The sequence below is a fragment of the Sus scrofa genome, chromosome 3 (genome assembly GCF_054392235.1).
Source record: "Sus scrofa isolate SSC_HxYL_T2T_F1_AM1 chromosome 3, Sscrofa_HxYL_maternal_Yorkshire_Landrace_v2.0, whole genome shotgun sequence".
Lineage (NCBI taxonomy): Eukaryota > Metazoa > Chordata > Mammalia > Artiodactyla > Suidae > Sus > Sus scrofa.
The window spans coordinates 112,092,987-112,109,277 of NC_139385.1; the positions used below are offsets into that span (position 1 = coordinate 112,092,987).

Sequence of the window (16,291 nt, forward strand, 5' to 3'; positions counted from 1 at the left end):
TCAGTGATGTAATCTCCCCTTTGGGGGGCCTCTGTTGATCTCCTACTAGGGTCCACTTTTCTCTGCCCTCTTCTCTCTTACCTCTCCACACACTCACCAAGGGGCTTTGTATTTTGGTGCTGTCTGAAGCATAAAAATCTGTGAAAATGAGCCCATCTGATATGTTATTTCTCATCAACCTCTTAGTGATATTACAATAAATGCTGACATCTAATTTTTAGGTACTACCTTCCATCAAGGACCTTTTTTGCCTTCTGCTTTAAACATGCCTCATGCCCTTTATGCCAGTTCTGCCCTCTTGTCCAGTTCTGCCTTTTTGCCTTCCTAACCTTCATGCCAAGATCACCTCCATCCAAATCATCCGAGGTGCTTGTTAAAATTCAAATGTGGGGGTTCCTCTTTGGTACTACTGCATATGTGATGATAGGTTCTGGTTATCTGCACTTGAATGAGTTTCCCGGATGATGCTCTGGTGAAGTGAATTTGAAGAGACATTGTTCTATGCCTTTAGTCATGTTATTTCTTCCTTCTGGAATGTCCTCGCTCTCTCTGGCTTCTGTCATCTTTCCAGTCCCTTCCTCTTATGCAGTTTTTCATATTCTTTCTCCTGTTCATGGCCATTTGAGTGACTATCACCTGAAGACCATAAACTCATCAGATACGGGGGCCATAAATCAACCATCTTTGTCATCCCCACAGTGTGTGACTTGGTGCTTTGCACATAGAAGCCACTCTATAAGTGCCTGAGGAATAAAGGAATGGTCCACTCTCTAGAAGTAGAAATACAGGGAGGGCTGTTCTTAAACAAGTGTCTGAAGGCGAAATGTCAACAAACTAGTGTGGAAAATATTTTTAGGTAGGACATCATTTTTGGTGACCCAGAAATACATGAATTCACATAACCTCATTTTTTTTTCAGTGTATAAGGTCGAACATCAAAGACTGCTCTTTCTTTTCAGGGTGGATGGTGAACACATTTTTACCTTAAATAGTTGTTATTGTCCAACACGAGGCCCCCCGCAAAGATTCAGAGGACAGAAGAGATGATCCAAACCCCTCCTCCAGGGAGTTCTCTACATTTGAAATCTTTTGGTTGCAGGACTATAGGCTGAGCAGGTTGAGGTTTCTAGAAACCTACTTGTATGACCCCAAGGCCTCAGGTATGTTAACCTGGGAAAGAGGGGACCACATTGAGAACATCCAGGTATACTCAGGTCTCACTGCCCAAATGCATGTAAAGTCTCTTTTCGTTCGTGATTCCCCAGTAATGGAAGAGTTCTGTCTTCCAGAAAGAGGACTCCCTCCTTGACTCATATAATGTCCCACTGGAATGTGAACTTCTTTGGGGATATTATCTTATTCGTCTTTGTAACACAGTATCTGGCCCATATGAGTAGTTAAGAAAAGCTTGGCAGACAAAGCCATGAATGAATGTGTTGTTTTTCCATTCCTTTGGATGACTTACCAGTTAAAACAATTTTTTTTTAAATATGTTGACCCCAAGACAGTAGATTTGTGGGCTGCACTGAGATTCTTGAACAAATATTGGTTTATTGTTATCAGAGCCAAGTATTAATTTACTTGTCATGCTAAAATTCAGTGTAATTCTCTCCAGCTTTATGCATTGCCCTCTTTTATTTCAGTTTTTAGTTAGTTTTTTTTTCCCCCCCTCACTGCTAGGATTTCATTCTCGATTTTCTTTTCTCCTCAATGGAGGGAAAAACCTTGAGATTATTACATGACCTTGGAGGGATTTCAGGCCCCAGATTTTAGCTGATGATCCCCTAGATGGATCATCTTTCACTTGCTGCATGATAAATTGGAGTGCTTACAAAATCCTTCCTTGGGGGCTGGGGAGGCATGAGACTGGAGAGGGAAGCATGAAAGGCTCTTGATGAGATGATATAACTACACACATTCATTCAGATGGGAAGGAGGGGTGGCATGGATGGTTATTCTGCAGAAGTACCTAAATAAGGAGCTCTTTGCTAAGACAGAACAGTATTGTTAACCTCTGTGGGGAAAACAAGAGAAAAGGTGCTGCCATTTTGGAAAGCATTATGATTATCACACAAAGCACCTAGATTAAAATCCTAGCTGTCCACTTATGTTTGTGTGATTTCAGCCAGTTCACTTTTAGGAACCATTTGTTTTTCTCATTTGCAGAAAGGGAACGATAATACCTCCTTGGAATATTGTCAGAAAGGTCAAGGATAGTGAATGCAGAGGAATCAATGGAGCATCTGAGACAGAGCAAGTGCTTGGTCAGTGGTGGCAGTTGTAATGGTCATAAAGGCCCCTGAGTGAGGCCCTTCTGCTGCCCTTGGTCCTGGCAGGACCAATCTGAGGTCACTCCAGCCTCATTCTACCTGGAGCCCAGGGTTACGAGAGTGTCTTCCCTTCAAATTCTTCCTTACTTATTTACTATTAGAAGATTCTCTTTATTCTCCAGCTTTCTTCCTTCTACTCATATTTCTGTGTCAGTATGCTGAGGCAATATATTTAAATTCTTAATGATCTTTCCGTTTTAGGAGTCTCTGTAATAGAGGTGATTTGTTGGTTCGTGTTTGACTAGATATATTTTTATTGCCCTTAAAAAAGAAGAAAATATGCTCCTTTAAGGATGTTTAAAATATGCAGATGTTCTCCACTGAGCAGATGATCTTGGCATTCCAGAAGAAATCAGCCAGCCAGGCTGGTATATGAGGACCCACACCCAGGTGCTGGGGGAAAATGTCAGTGTCCTAGCCCCTTTCTTGATGCTGGAGATCCTGGTTTTCTAGCCTGGGGTTCTCTCTGCATGAGCCTGAATCATGATTGTTCTTCACCCAACATTGACATTGAATTTTAAGGCTAATACTAGCCTTTGCTTCATTTTAGGGGCATCTCTTTCACATAGGGACCATTTCTAAATGCATGTGCCTAGGTCCACCACCTAAACTCTGAGTCATTATTAGAGATTTGGTGAATCAGCACATGACCCGATAAGAAGTATTTTATTCATTTAGTAAAAGCAGGTGCTATGCATTTTCCACATGCTAGACTCTGCTCTAGGAACTGGGATAGCTCAGTGAACAAAAGAGACAGAAATCCCTATCCCTACAGAGCTGACATCCATTAGAGAGATTGAGACAATAAGTAGAACCATTAAAGAAATTAGATAGCGTGTAAAAATTATTAAGTTCTATGTAGAACAAAGTAGGGGAAAGTGTCTCATGATTCTTTAACAGCATTTTCATTATCCTAAATCCTCAACCCATCTTTCTTTTCTGGTTACATTGCCTGACCATTACCCGAGTTGCTTCCTTTGATGAATGAGGTGGGTGTTTTCTGACATGAGACAAGATCCTGACTCTAGTCTTGTAACTTTAGGCCAGAGGGCTCAAGCCCCTTACGTGATGTCTCACCGCTTGTCTCCTGGAGGACCTGTCTTCATTTATCAGGCAGCAAAAACGAAACTCTCTCTTTGAAGGAAAAAAAAAATAACAAGCAATAGCAGAGAGTCACTTGGAGCCCGAGCAAGCTCCTTTTAGAAGTGCGGTCACAGTCTGATGGCCGAGGTTGGGGGCAGAACAGTAATTGGCACCCTTGATGGATGCTCAGATAAGGACAGTCATCCTCTGGCATCGCCTCTTTGTCTGGAAGCGTTTGGAAGTGGCTGCCTCTGTAGTGGGTATGGATTTATGGTTGTTTTAATGTTGCCTTAGAAACAGATTAATTGCTTAGCTTTGAGGCTTTCCATCAGCAAGAATCACCTAGAAGGGGATTCCAGGTCCTGACGGAGAGTCAAGGAGTTCCTTGGAATAACCCCAGCTGCCAATCAGCAGAATGAGATTAGGCCGCCTGGAGCAGGGGACTCGTGGGGATGCCCAAGGTATTCCTTTTCCCTGAGTCGACTTCTCATGTAGTCAAAACGGGCTCCAGCTCCAAGTCTCCCTTCTGCCTAACTATTCTTTGGACCTCTACTGTGGCAGGCTCTCCCTTGCTCTCTATGGAGGCAGTTTGATCGGTCTTGCAAGTGCCTGTTTCCATTTTTATGGCTTCTCCTTTCAGCAAAGTGGCTGGGCTCACATAGTTTGATATCTGTTCACCACCCTTTGTCAGTGCCATTCAGGTTGTAATCTGTGGTCTGGAGGTGCCGAGATTGCTCAGTTTGTTTTAAAATAAACAGTGAGCAAAAGATATTGTGGGTTTTCTTGGTACTGTACTGAAGGCTCATTTAGATGATGTGATGGATATTCTTCAGTAACAGCTGGCAAAGGATGGAAGAGTTGAGCTGAAACCACCATGAAGATCAGCCTACCCCTTGTTATGGAGTTCAGTAGATCAGGGCAGGAGGTAAGAGGGTCAGGCAGCAGGCCAGCATACCAAGAGCCTCCATTTCCTGCTTAATTTTCATGGAAGTATATATTTGAGGAGACAGTGGGGAGAGTCAGGTAGATCTGTTTGAATCTGATGACACGGAAAAGACCCTGAAAGAATGGAGACAACAAATAAAGGAGGAACTGCCATTGACATGACACTTACTACCCCACATCCTCACAAACATTTGGATTTGGTATTAATAAGGAAAGAAACTGAAGTGCAGAGAGTTCTTTCCAGTTGATTCATGGCCAATAAGCTATAGCAGTGGTTTTTGTTCACAGATTTTTACAAATCAGACTGCTATTGGGTTTGAACATAATTGTGACATTCTTTAATTAACATCAGAGGCCCCCTTCCTTTTTCACTGACAGTGAGTGGATTTTTTACTGCTTCAGCCACCTATAGACATCAGTACCCTTGTGGCAGATGACATATTGGGAGATATGGGTTGGGCAAGGCTTCTTCTTGGCAGACCTAAAAATTGCCCTGAGAGTAACTGCAGAAGAGGTTGCCAGGTAATTGCCAAAAGGCAGGGGGGGGGGCGTTTTCTCTTGGAACAGCGCAGCCCACAGTTACTTTACAGCTACTGATGCTTGTCTGTTTGAGTCTATGATCCATAGGATAAAACCAGGCTTGTTGGAAACCTTCCATGAGACTTTTGGTTTCCAGGTCCTCCTAACCCACATGGAATCCAAGAGGTTTTCCAGTGGGCTAGTCCAAACCCAAATACAGTCATTCTCAAAGATTACTTTACATACCATCAGGGATGAAAGAATGGAGAAGAGAATTCTGTCAGTGTCAGAGACACACCAGGATTTGAATCTTAGGGTCAGGAGTTTACTTATCTATTTGACTTGCAGCAAGTTCTTAACCTGTCTGAGCCTCAGTCACCCCATCTGCACAATGGGCTAATAGTATCTATTACATAGGGTTTTTGCTAGGGCACTGTACACTGTACAACTCCAGGGGGAGCTATTCACAAAACTACTGGAAATGGCAACCCTAAGAGGTGTGTAATAGGACAATGCTGCTTCTTGGAGGTATTAGAGACAATGATCCCTGTAAAGAATTTAGTATGGTATTCCAGAAAGTGTTTAAGAATGGAACCTAGTATTTCTCTCCCAGATAATCAACCATTATTTGCTGTTGTGCCATTTTAAAACTTGCTTCTAAAAAGTAAAATAATTTAGGGCACAGAAAACACAATCTGCAGTGACTTGGAGGTAAGAAAATGTTGTCCTGTTCAGGGAATAGAGAGAATTTCCATATTCTGAAACTTAAAGGCCAGATCCTAAAAAGGTCTAAACAGCCTGGTGAGGGGGTTTGGGTTTGTTTTCAGGGCAGTAGGCAATCAATGACAAATTTTAAGGGGAGTGAAAGTCTGATATGCATTTTAGGAAGTTCATTTTGGCTTGTGAAGAATAGAATGATGAGATTTGGCAGTCATTTGAAGGGAGTGGTTAATTCTGTCAGCCTGGAGCAGGCACAGCTTTGAATCTCTGTTCAGTGTTGGCCATCTGTGTTCTGTACTACTCTCTAAGCAAATGCTTAACCTTTCTGTTCCTTATGGGTTACCAAGATGTTTTAAGTTGCAAATCTAACAGGTCACTGTAAATGTTTCTTTTTCCTTTTTAAACATTAGATCTTTACCGTATCATTGTATATACTTGCCAGGAATTGGAACCGTGTTTTGTTTTGTTTTTATGATAGGCAAGGATGGGCCTCATTATTTCTACACTTGCCCTGCCAGTCTGTTCTTCACTGAGCTAGTAGACAAGTCATTTTATAAGGAAAATAAGCTTATGTCACCCTTTTGATAAGAATCTCCTTCTGGTCCCCATCTCCCTCATGGTCCAAGCCAGCTTCTTATAGTCCATCCCTACTGTGTGCCCAGCTCCTAAGCCCTGCTCGCCCCATTCCTCACTGTCTTGGCACACTGGTTTCTCTGTGGTTCCCAACCTACGCAAAGAACTTGGAATTCCCTTCCTACAAACACCTCCAGAGCTTGGTACCTTGCTTCCTTCAGGACTTCACTGAATGTCACTTCATCAGAGAGGTGTTCTTTAAACCATGCAGTATAAAATCATAGTGCCACGTGTGTGCACACACTGACACACACAAAAACACACACACACACACACACAAACACAGACTTCCTGTCATACTTCCATTTCTCCCCCCCCCCCAGCTACAACACTTTTTACCATCTGATATTTCTACTTGTGTGTTTTCTCCCCATTAGAATATAAGGTCTTCAAAATTGGAGACTTTTTAATTTATTGATGATTCTCAGGAACTAAAAGAGAACCTATCATGTCATTCTAAAATTTGTCTAGGTGGCCTTCATGAGTATTTGTGAAATAAATGGCTGCATAAGGGAACTAGAACTAGGTCTTCTATTGCTCTTACAGACTGTTTCAAAACTCGTTACACCTACCCAAGCTTTGTAATGACTGAGCAAGTAGATACACTGACCATGAACTTTTGCATATTTTGAAAATAAGGCTTCTTCTATTTTTCAACCTTTTACTTAGAATAGAATTCTACCACCACAGCTCTCTGCTGTGCCCTTTTTAATATGGGGAAAATGTCAAAGCTTATCTCCCAATAATGATGATCAAAAAAAAGGGCTTTTGGCGATGGAGGGCTCACTGAAGGTGTGTCAGAATGTGCTGGGCACAGTGAGGGGCTTCTCCTGGGCGGTGAATCAATGTTCAGTATAAGCCATCAGTAGCAAACAAAGGCCAGAGAATGTAGGTGAATGTGGGAGTGACTCTAAAGATAGTCTGAGGCTATGAAAGCTTCTAAGCCAGCTCCACTTTTAACTTTGTATCAGGCCACATTGCTCTGCTCTGACTCAGGACCCTTCCTCTCCCTCCATTATCTGATGTCACAACTGGTCTCCCAAGCTGGAGGTGCCCTGACTTGAGCTCACTCATTTTTTTTTTTTTTTTGGAGTATGATTGATTTACAGTGTTGTGTCAACTTCTTCTGCGTAGCATAGTGACATATATATATATATATATATACATATATATATATATATATGTATATACATGTATATACATTCTTTTTCTCATACTGTCTTCCATCATGTTTTACCCCAAGAGATTGGATATAGTTCCCTGGGCTGTACAGTAGGACCTCATGCTTATCCATTCTTTTCTCTTTTTTTAAGGGCTGCACTTGGGGCATATGGAAGTTCCCAGGCTAGGGGCTGAATGGAGCTGCGGCTGCCAGCCACAGTTGCAGCCACAGCCACAGCCGTGCAGGATCTGAGCAATGTCTGTGACCTACACCACAACTCACATCGTTGGATCCCCAACCCACTGAGCAAGGCCAGGGATCTAACCTGCATCTTCCCGGATACTAATTGGATTTGTTCCCATTGCACCACAGTGGGAACTCCCTATGCTTATCCATTCTGAATGTAATAGGTTGCATCTACCAACCCCAAATTCTCTGTCTATCCCACTTCCTTCCCACTCCCCACTGGCAACCATGGGTCTGCTCTCCATGTCCATGATCTGTTTCCATTTTTTAGATAGGATCATTTGTGCCATATTTTAGACCCTTCTCTGCCTTAGTACTGCCCCCCCCCCCATCAAAGCTGGGGAAGCAGTGGTGACATAAGGTCACTGAGAGACACAAAGCACAAGTAAAACTTTGCTTTGGTAAATAAGCGAAGAAGATGGTAGACAGAGCCACCATAGACCTAAATTCCCCCACCAGTGATGCCATGCTTTATCCCTGATTGCCTCATCCCTAATTGCCTCCAGCCCTTTATCATGTGTGCGCTTTGTGGTCACTGTCATTTTGCCACATGAGCTAATTTAGATGGATTTATTGGGTCACTTAAATCATCTATAGAACTAATATGTATTTTAGAATGACCATGGAAAGTATGACATCGACACTGAGAAGGAACATTTTATGAGTGGTAATGCTGATTTCACAGCCTGCTAGGCAGGAGTCTTACACAGGCCCAGACTTACGCCTGGTTGTCTCCCTCTCCAGAATCTCCTGTGGATTCTGGAGCAAGTTTGTACACAGATGTGCAGAGCTGTACTTGAAAAAACAGATGCCCAGCTTCTAATGCATCAGGAGACCTAGGCTGGTGGAAAATGAGGAGGAAATGTGCTCTCATCAAAACATGCTTTGAAAAACTGTATTTCATGTGTGGAAATATTGCTTTATTGCAGCTTTTTTTTTTCCCCAAGTACAAATACCGTTAACCTTGAATGCAGGCAAGCTTGAAGATTTTTCTGTGTTTCCAAGAACCATAGGATGTGATTTAATGAAACATGGTGTCAGCCGTGCTCCAGAATTTAAGATCATCACCAGGCCTTGTGTTGGAAGAGTTGTTCAAGTCTAAACTTCATAACATATTCTTAACAGGGTACTGTTAAATTTAAAATAAAATCTGCTTTGGCAACAAAGGCAAAACTATTTAATGTTGCAAAAGTGTTTGCCTTTTCTTATTGGCTATTAGTATGCATACATGTGTATTCAACAAAGCTAAGTTATAACTGAAATTTTCCTTCCAATAAATGGGTACATTGCTCAGTGAATGGGGACAACATGTAGAAAATCTACAAGTAGAGAAACTGAGTTGTAAACTTTACAAATATTGCTTAATCGCAGATGGAGTCTTAAAATCAGGATTCACTGTAGATGTTGTGATAGTCAAAATATAAACAAATCATTGCTAAAAGTAATAAAAAAAAAGTAATTAGGTATGCTTTGGATTTGGATCTAATGATGTGATTTTTTTTCCCATCCTCCTCCCATCTTATTTTTCCCAGTAGGTGGGGACATTTGCAATGCTGCCATCCTACAACATGCTGCAATTACATCTCTCACCCACCTTTTCAATGGGATTTCATCTGTTGGCCATGGTGGCCCTCTTGTTTTCTCACGTGGACCATATAAGTGCTGAGACTGAAATGGAAGAAGGCAATGAGACCAGCGAGTGTACTGGTTCCTATTACTGTAAGAAAGGGGTGATTTTACCCATTTGGGAGCCCCAGGACCCTTCCTTCGGGGACAAAATTGCTAGAGCTACTGTGTATTTCGTGGCCATGGTCTACATGTTCCTTGGTGTCTCTATCATTGCCGACCGGTTCATGTCCTCTATAGAAGTCATCACATCTCAAGAAAAAGAAATAACCATAAAGAAGCCCAATGGAGAGACCACCAAGACAACTGTGAGGATCTGGAATGAGACGGTCTCTAACCTAACCTTGATGGCCCTGGGATCTTCAGCTCCAGAGATTCTCCTTTCAGTCATTGAAGTGTGTGGCCATAACTTCACAGCCGGAGACCTTGGTCCTAGCACCATTGTGGGAAGTGCTGCATTCAATATGTTCATCATCATAGCACTTTGTGTTTACGTGGTCCCAGATGGGGAGACAAGGAAGATTAAGCATTTGCGTGTGTTTTTTGTGACGGCAGCCTGGAGCATCTTTGCCTATACCTGGCTTTACATTATCCTGTCTGTCATCTCTCCTGGAGTCGTGGAGGTCTGGGAAGGTTTGCTTACATTCTTCTTCTTTCCTATCTGTGTTGTGTTTGCTTGGGTGGCAGATAGGAGGCTTCTGTTTTATAAGTATGTCTATAAAAGGTACCGAGCTGGCAAGCAGAGAGGAATGATTATTGAACATGAAGGAGATAGACCATCTTCCAAGACTGAAATTGAAATGGATGGGAAAGTGGTCAATTCTCACGTTGACAATTTCTTAGATGGTGCTCTGGTTCTGGAGGTTGATGAGAGAGACCAAGATGATGAGGAGGCCAGGCGAGAAATGGCTCGGATTCTGAAGGAACTCAAGCAGAAGCATCCAGAGAAAGAAATAGAGCAATTAATAGAATTAGCCAACTACCAAGTCTTAAGTCAGCAACAAAAAAGTCGAGCATTTTACCGCATTCAAGCTACCCGCCTGATGACTGGAGCAGGCAACATTTTAAAGAGGCATGCAGCTGACCAAGCAAGGAAGGCTGTCAGCATGCACGAGGTCAACACGGAAGTGGCTGAAAATGACCCAGTGAGTAAGATTTTCTTTGAACAAGGGACCTATCAGTGTCTGGAGAACTGTGGTACCGTAGCCCTGACTATTATCCGCAGAGGTGGTGATTTGACCAACACGGTGTTTGTTGACTTTAGAACGGAGGATGGCACAGCCAACGCGGGGTCTGATTATGAATTTACTGAAGGAACTGTGGTTTTTAAGCCCGGTGAGACCCAGAAGGAAATAAGAGTTGGCATCATTGATGATGATATCTTTGAGGAGGATGAGAATTTCCTTGTGCATCTCAGCAATGTCAAAGTGTCTTCAGAAGCTTCAGAAGATGGCATCCTGGAAGCCAATCATGTCTCTACCCTTGCTTGCCTGGGATCTCCCTCCACTGCCACCGTGACTATTTTTGATGATGACCACGCAGGCATCTTTACTTTTGAAGAACCTGTGACTCATGTGAGTGAGAGCATTGGCATCATGGAGGTGAAAGTATTGAGAACATCTGGAGCACGAGGAAATGTTATTGTTCCCTATAAAACCATTGAAGGCACTGCCAGAGGCGGAGGGGAGGACTTTGAGGACACCTGTGGTGAGCTCGAGTTCCAGAACGATGAAATTGTGTAAGTTCTTTTTTTTTTAATCCCTGTGCGTATGGTTGAGTGCATTTGCAGATGTATAAGCATGTGCGTGTTTTGAAAGACTAAATGGCCAAGAAAGAATGGAATCGTTACTACACAAGACCACTTTCAAGATATCAAAATATCCTAGCTTCTAGCTTGTGTGCTACTTATCAATATACTGTATATACAGAGGTCTTCATTTGATTTTATTTTTACTTTTGTACTTTTACAGTTTTTAAGTAAATTTATAGATCATGATAGAATGAGTCTTCTGACAGTTTATCCAGTTCCATATGATGGGGTGAAAATTTTGTATTCTAGCTTGATCACATAATATACACACAGAAAGGGGATATTTAAAACATAACATTATGTCCTAACTTCGTTACTGAGTACAAATTGGGAAAGCCCAAAAAGGAAGCATCTCTGAAAAGAATTTCCTGGCTACCAGGGCTGGCTGAAACAATTTCTGCTACTTTTATCTGACGCTGTCTTTGTGATAATATATGATGATGTTTCTGCTTAAATGCTAATGCTAAATATGACTTATTGGCTAATCTTGCCTTTTCAGTTTTATACCAGTGGGGAAAAATGTCATATAGCTCCTATTTAAGTCCCAGTCTGATTTTACTTACATGATTAAACAAATCCTTTTTCCCTACTGGTGTAAGGATGGGAAGAAAAAGGAGATTCTATCCAAGAATCCTAGTGGACGGGAGCAGATCAGAGAAAAGAAGTGGGGAGCAATTTACTCTTCCTATTGGCACTTTATGGTGACACTTGCCAACACTTTAAAACAGAATGTGTGATTGTGCAATAATTTTTTTCTATTGACAGCTAACAGCTTCTTGCCTAGGGGTGGAGGGGGCACTCACCAAAAACAAACCCCAAAATGAGACCCAATGAGCAATATCCAAACTGGAAGGAAGGAAGGAAGGAAACTATAATATCTGCCATATAATAAAAGGATGTTGAATGAATATGTTGGTGAAATCATTGGCAATGTAACACTTTCAGAAAAAAATATAAAATACAGTTTGTTCTTAAAATGGTTAACCCTTGTGTAAATGGTATGTGATATATCAAATGGCAAGTACATTCTCTCTAAGATGAAATTTCTCCTACAATAAGTGTAGGGAAGATAGACACAAAGTGGGGGGGGGTCACTGGGAACAGATTTTTCCAGAAAGAGCTGTCCAGTGCCTTTCACTTCTTTGACACTGTATTATAGAGGTGGATAATTAGGGTGATATCACAATGAAACCAAGGAAAGAGATATGATAATTGCCAGTTTCGGGTGTGTATGTGGGATAGCATTTGCTGAATATCTATTTTACGTTGGTTCTTATGCTGTCAGGGTTCCACTTAGTGAGATGTGTTTTGATGGGACACATATTTTACTGAAATATAGGAATACAGTCAGTAGCATGTGAGTATTCTATATACGCAAGAAAGGATTTTCCCCAAGGCCTTCATTGAATATGACCCTGCTCATATTAGCATGTAAACTTGGTTTCTTTGCTAGGAGTTTTCTCATTACCTTTTCCAGTCATTTCAGTTATTGACCCCTCTTGTATTAGATAGCACTTGTAATCCATGTAAAAGTGTATTGCATATTCCTGAAGTTATTAAATGAACTCACAAGGGTAGTTCTTAAATATGACCAAATTGGTATTTTATTTTGTTTACCCATTTTCCTTAGGATGTTTTCTCAAGAAAATTTGATCTTGCTTCCTCTTGAGAATAATGGCTCTGTGCTTGTTTGAGACAGGCTTTCCCTATCTAGTTTGCTGTCTGGGACTTTGACCAAACCACAAATAAATCACTTTCTTTTGGGTACAGTATAATAGAAGAAGAAAAAGCAGAAAGGGAAAAAAGAGAAGTGATTTGGTGGTATAATTATTCTGCCAAGCTCCATTTAAAATATGCACTGCATGCCATTAAATTGATTTAATTCTTGCTAAGAAAGGAATATTGCCAATTTTCACCTTAAAAATTTAGGTGTCTTGTGAACACTGGTCACAATTGGTGGAATTTTCAGCGAGCCCTCTCTGGATTTGTGATCTTAGGAGGATTTTAGATCACTTCCCAATTCCTAGTTTTTTAAGATTCTTCTTGCATTTTATTTTGCTTCGTTGAAATATGAAATGTTAGAAGTGGCAAAACATTTTATTTATTTATAAGTGAAATGAAATTACAGTCCTACTTTTTTTTTCTTCCTACATTTTCATATGAATGTTAAAGAGTTTTCCTACTGATGAGGTTCAAAGAGGGTTAAGAGGCCTGTTACTTGAAGACGTTTATTACAATGGTGACTGGACTTAGCCTTCAGCGAAGCACCAAGGATTTAAACATAATGCTTCTAGAAAAGCATAATATGATCAAAGATCTCTTATTCTTTTAATTTTTTTTGATGGATCATTTTTCCTCTGGTAGTTGTTCCCAATGCCAGATCTGCACAGTCAGATCCAAGTGAGGGTTCGTCATCATGCAATGAAGTTGAACTGTGTAGGCTCAACTCAGTTTATCCTTAAAAATGAGTTTATGTTTCATCCAGTTACACAGTGAATCTTGAGAGAGGGCTTTCTCAAAAACCTGCAATATGTAGCTGGGGCTCCACTGGGCTTTATTAGATACTTAAAAAAAAACTTTTTTTTTTTTTTTTGATTTGTTTAATGCTGCTTACAAAGCCAGAATTTATGAGTCTTTCCAGAGTGCCATAAAGAGATTCCTGGAAAAGGCTGAATTTAAAGTATATCTAATTTTAAGCCATTAACCAAGGTAGGTATAGGGTTCAATCAGATAAGGATTGGAGATCAAGAGCCAGCCAGCTTTATTGATTCATTTTTCTCAAGAGTAAGATAGATTCCTAATCTTTGACCTCATTTTTAGTGTAGAGGAAGTCATTTAAATTCATAATAGAAGCATAATCTGTACCTATTCGTTCATATTTTTATAAAAACGAGTTCAATTATTTCAATGACTTTTTTAAGATCAAAAATCTGTATTTGAGGGAAATATCAATAAAAGGTAAGTGGTGCTTATAGTCTGTGTTTATAGTCTGTAATAAAACATATTCTTGGCAAAACGTTTTAAAATTACAATGCAAAAACTCATTAAATAGACATAATTAACAGTTAGCACATGCTTTTGTATGAACTCGATTAATGACATATACTAAACCCATGCCAGATAATTTTGACTTTCAACAGGGAATTCTGTTTAATGTTAACAGATAATAAAAAAATAAATGAAGAATGCTATTTTGATTTGTGGTTTGATAGGTGATATCCACAAATTTGAAGTGCTACTAATGTTCATTCTCGATGTTTGTTAATGATGCTAGTTTAGGGATAGTAATTAGTACAAAATGTTGTTTGGTTTTCCAAGGTCTAGCATTAGCTTGACTGTTCTGGAAAATGTTAAGGTTAATTAAACTAATGTAGATACAAATTAAATTTAATTACTTAGTTATAGCCCAGCAATAATATCATTTTTGGAAGATTACTCAAAAGATCATGAGCATTGACTGTTATATATTTAAAATGCAAAGTTGGAAAACAAAGTACGTAGGTTGGAAAATTTACATAATATCTTGCTTAGCAAATCAGCTTACTGGGAGTTTCTAGCTATAATTTGTTAAGCAAAGGCTCTGTCCAAAATTAATTTTGCCTTCAAAACTGTTACATTTTCAAGTAGGATTGTAACTTCATTAACTCTAGCAAATACAACATGCAAGACATCTCAACAGATACAGCTCTTGAATTCATATTTACATCACTTTTTTTGAAAAATAAAAAGAAAAATAAAATTTTAGTATTATCTAGGTTTATGGAATCATCATTATTATGTTCCAGAGAAAATAAACACTTTGTTTTTGCTATTTACATTACCCATATTCTTTAGGAAGTCAGCCAGTTATTTTAAAAAATGAAAGGAATATTAAGAAAATATGAAATGATCAGAACAAGAATAATAATGGTATGTGTTTGGAGGAATCAGAAATGATAAAAAAATACTAGGAAAAATAATGTTAGACAAGAAAGGCTATTCGCATATAGAAAGGCTAGTCCAACATATTCAAGATTTACTTTTGGCAGAATTTTATCTGCAGCATTTAGCCTATTAAAATGATGGAAGCATGATAATTTCATTGACATAAAATTTTCTTCAGTAATGAAAACCATTTACATGGAATAATTTTAGGATTTTAATAGATTTCTGTTTTGGTGGATTATCTTTTTAGGCTGGAATATTTATCTCTTCCTAGAAGCGAACCACATGCAGTATCATCTGTAAATGTAAATTTAACAAGAAATGTTTGTATAAATGCATATGTTTTCATGAAAGCATAGCTATTATAAAAATAAGACAGGGCAAAAGTCAAAAAACAACTTCCAACTTCTAATTCATTGCTGCCCGGGGCCTAAACTGTTCAGAAGGCTAGTTTACCATGTTTGCCGTAATAATCTCATTTTCCCACTGCTAATTAGAGTTTGGGGTTCTAATGTAGCTATGTAAATAAATTTTTATCTTAGCAAATGAGGAGATTTCATAGTTTAGACACAGTGAAGTATTTAAATTATGGACTCTTTTCTGAGTCATCATTCAAGACCGTCACACAGGGGGCTGACTGCCTCACTGGTTCAGAGTAAGAGAAGAATTTATATATCAATCAATCTGCACGTATTTATTAAGTATGAAGCTAAGCTAATCATTATGAAGGAAACAAAGAACATATCTTCCAAATGCTCTAAAATGGGAGATTATGAGATAACATATTTTGTTAAGTACAGAAATCATCACAAATATATGGTATAAGCTGTAGGGAGAAGAAGCCTTGATCTGGGGCACAATATTTGCAACCCCAGAAGACATAATTGGAGAGAAAAATGTGATGTGCATTTTAAGATGAAATTACAACTTGGTGAACCTGAGTGTATGGACATTTTCAATAAATAGGATGTTTATCAATATTAATGAAAGTCTTAGTGAACATTCCTTTTCTTTAATGGGATTTTAAATCATTATGAGGGTGTTTAAATTAATCTGAATATATATCCCTTTAAGCCAGTCCTGAAATAACAAATCCCGCATGATTCTACCTATATGAGATATCTAAAACAGGGAAAGAAAAAAAAAGGAAAAAAGAAAAAAAGGGGGGAAAGGGGGGAGTTCCCATCATTGCTCACTAGTAAGGAACCCAACTAGTATCCATGAGGATGCAGGTTTGGTCCCTGGCCTTGCTCAGTGGGTTAAGGATCCAAAGTTGTCCTAAGCTGAGATGCT

General features: G+C 39.6%; 1 protein-coding gene across 46 annotated transcripts in view; it reads left to right on the forward strand.

Moving 5' to 3' along the window:
* SLC8A1 (solute carrier family 8 member A1) overlaps positions 1 to 16,291 on the forward strand; it is a 421,405-nt gene that overhangs the window by 64,459 nt on the left and 340,655 nt on the right. For 28 of the 46 annotated variants that reach the window (XR_014842083.1, XM_085019442.1, XM_021088307.2 and 25 more), the window contains one exon: positions 9,174 to 11,002. Coding sequence is in view for 45 of the 46 variants with exons in the window: in XM_085019442.1 (XP_084875568.1) it covers positions 9,174 to 11,002 (1,829 nt within the window). In the remaining variant the exon portion in view is untranslated. Of the gene's footprint in view, positions 1 to 9,170; positions 11,003 to 16,291 lie in introns of all 46 variants that reach the window. The other 18 variants (XM_085019457.1, XM_085019445.1, XM_085019450.1 and 15 more) reach the window with 1 other exon arrangement.